General features: G+C 44.4%; 1 protein-coding gene across 1 annotated transcript in view; it reads right to left on the bottom strand.

Annotated features, from left to right (window-relative positions):
- Positions 1 to 121: 121 nt before the first annotated feature.
- Positions 122 to 1,704, bottom strand: part of Higd1c (HIG1 hypoxia inducible domain family member 1C) — a 15,754-nt gene continuing 14,171 nt past the window's right edge. The window contains exon 4 of the mRNA XM_021216997.1: positions 122 to 345. Within this exon, the coding sequence (XP_021072656.1) occupies positions 281 to 345 (65 nt within the window). The 3' untranslated portion in view covers positions 122 to 280. The remainder of the gene's footprint in view (positions 346 to 1,704) is intronic.

Below are 1,704 nucleotides of genomic sequence, written 5' to 3'. Positions count from 1 at the left end.
AGCCTGGTTAGAAGTCTGTCAGAGCCTGTTGGTGCAGGCACCCCTGCTGCCTGTGTGCACAAAGTCTGGAGCTCTAGGGGGGCCTAAGCCAGAAAAAGACAGCAGCAGGGTAATCTTCAGTGTGGATTTAGAGAGCAACTTCTTAGCATCATAAGATACAGATTCTATGAGGATTCTGCGTGAGTTACACTTTGTAGCATGATTCAGAACACAATGAGAATTCCTTTTTCTGATGCTCAGCACTGAAGGAGCTGGTCATCCTTGCTTCCAGCTTCTGGCTTTATTTTTTGGGTACATTGAAGAACCGAGGTCTGATATAATCCTTATACATAGAGTAGAGAACACCTGGAGAAGAAAGTCACCCGCAATCAGTAGTGTCCGTGAGAAGTAAACACTGACATTTTCCCACACACTTTTCCAAAACTAGCACACTATTGCAAAAGAAAGGGGCAAACAAAGCTCTCAGTAAGCAAGGCTCTGCTCACTCAGCGGCTGTAGAATCAAATAACACTTAAGTATTTTAGATCAGCATTGACATAGGCATATGTACATGTGCACACACAAACCCAAACTCATAAAAACACAAATTCTGTAAAAAAAAAAAAAATTAATTTAAAAGACAATACTTTGAACTTAAGCTGTCATAATACCATCCCCAAATTTAAGTTTTTGTTTTGTTTGTTTTTTGAGTCAAGTGTTTCTCTGTGTAGCTCTGAATGTCTAGAACTTACCACATAGACCAGGCTGGCTTTGAATTATAGAGATCTGCCTGCCTCTGCCTCCCAAGTGCTAGAATTAAAAGTGTGTGCCACCATGACCGGCTGAACTCGTGTTGGCTGAAGTCGGTGACACATGCCAGCAGTTGTAGCAGTTGGTAAGCAGAGGCAGGAGGATCAGAAGTTCATCATGGTGTTTGGCTGTACTGTGGGTGGAGGCCAGCCTGAGCTGCATGAAATCCTGCCTCAACAACAGAACAAATCTTGGGAAAAGCTAGGCAAGTTTGGTCAGACACAGGTGTCTTAGTTAGTGAGTCATGCATTCAGCACCTGCCTGTGCTCAGCATCCCAGGGAATATGTATGACTGATGGAACCCTGCTCTGGGGATCAGAAGCAGCAGGTGAACTAGCTCTGAGATGAGGCAGATAATGCTAGCAGTCCGAGGGCTGCGTTAAGGCTTTGGAGAATTCTTGGCAGTGAATTCCAAAAGGGAAAGTCAAGCCTCAGATGTAGTCTCCCTCTGGCCTCTCTCCCTTGTCAAGGCATGGGTACCTAGTTGTCTGTTTTGTTCACTTCTCCCAAGGCTGCCCACCGTCATCTTCCTGTGATGCACAGAAGATAAAGGCTCTGTGGATTCTTTTGTAGCACCACAGGACAGTAAACTGAGGCAGAAGCTGCAAAAAGCTTTAGAGTGAAATACTAAAATAACTAGAATTGATGCTGCCTAGAATTCAAGCCAAAATGTTTTCTTTTGAGCCGAACTCACTGTAACTGAAACGACATTCTCAGAGCTGGAGAGGTGACTCAGTTGGTAAAGTGTCTGCCTAGCGCGCACAAAGCCCTGGTTTGGTTCTCAGCACCGCATAAACCAGGCATCGTGGCACACACTTGGTTTTTTTTTTTTTTTTTTTTTTTTGGTTTTGGTTTTGGTTTTTCGAGACAGGGTTTCTCTGTATAGCTCTGGCTGTCCTGGAACTCACTTGGTAG

Source organism: Mus pahari, chromosome 17 (genome assembly GCF_900095145.1).
Source record: "Mus pahari chromosome 17, PAHARI_EIJ_v1.1, whole genome shotgun sequence".
Classification (NCBI taxonomy): Eukaryota; Metazoa; Chordata; class Mammalia; order Rodentia; family Muridae; genus Mus; species Mus pahari.
The sequence above is the reverse complement of the archived record's forward strand: the minus strand, read 5'-3'. Positions and strand labels throughout refer to the sequence as shown.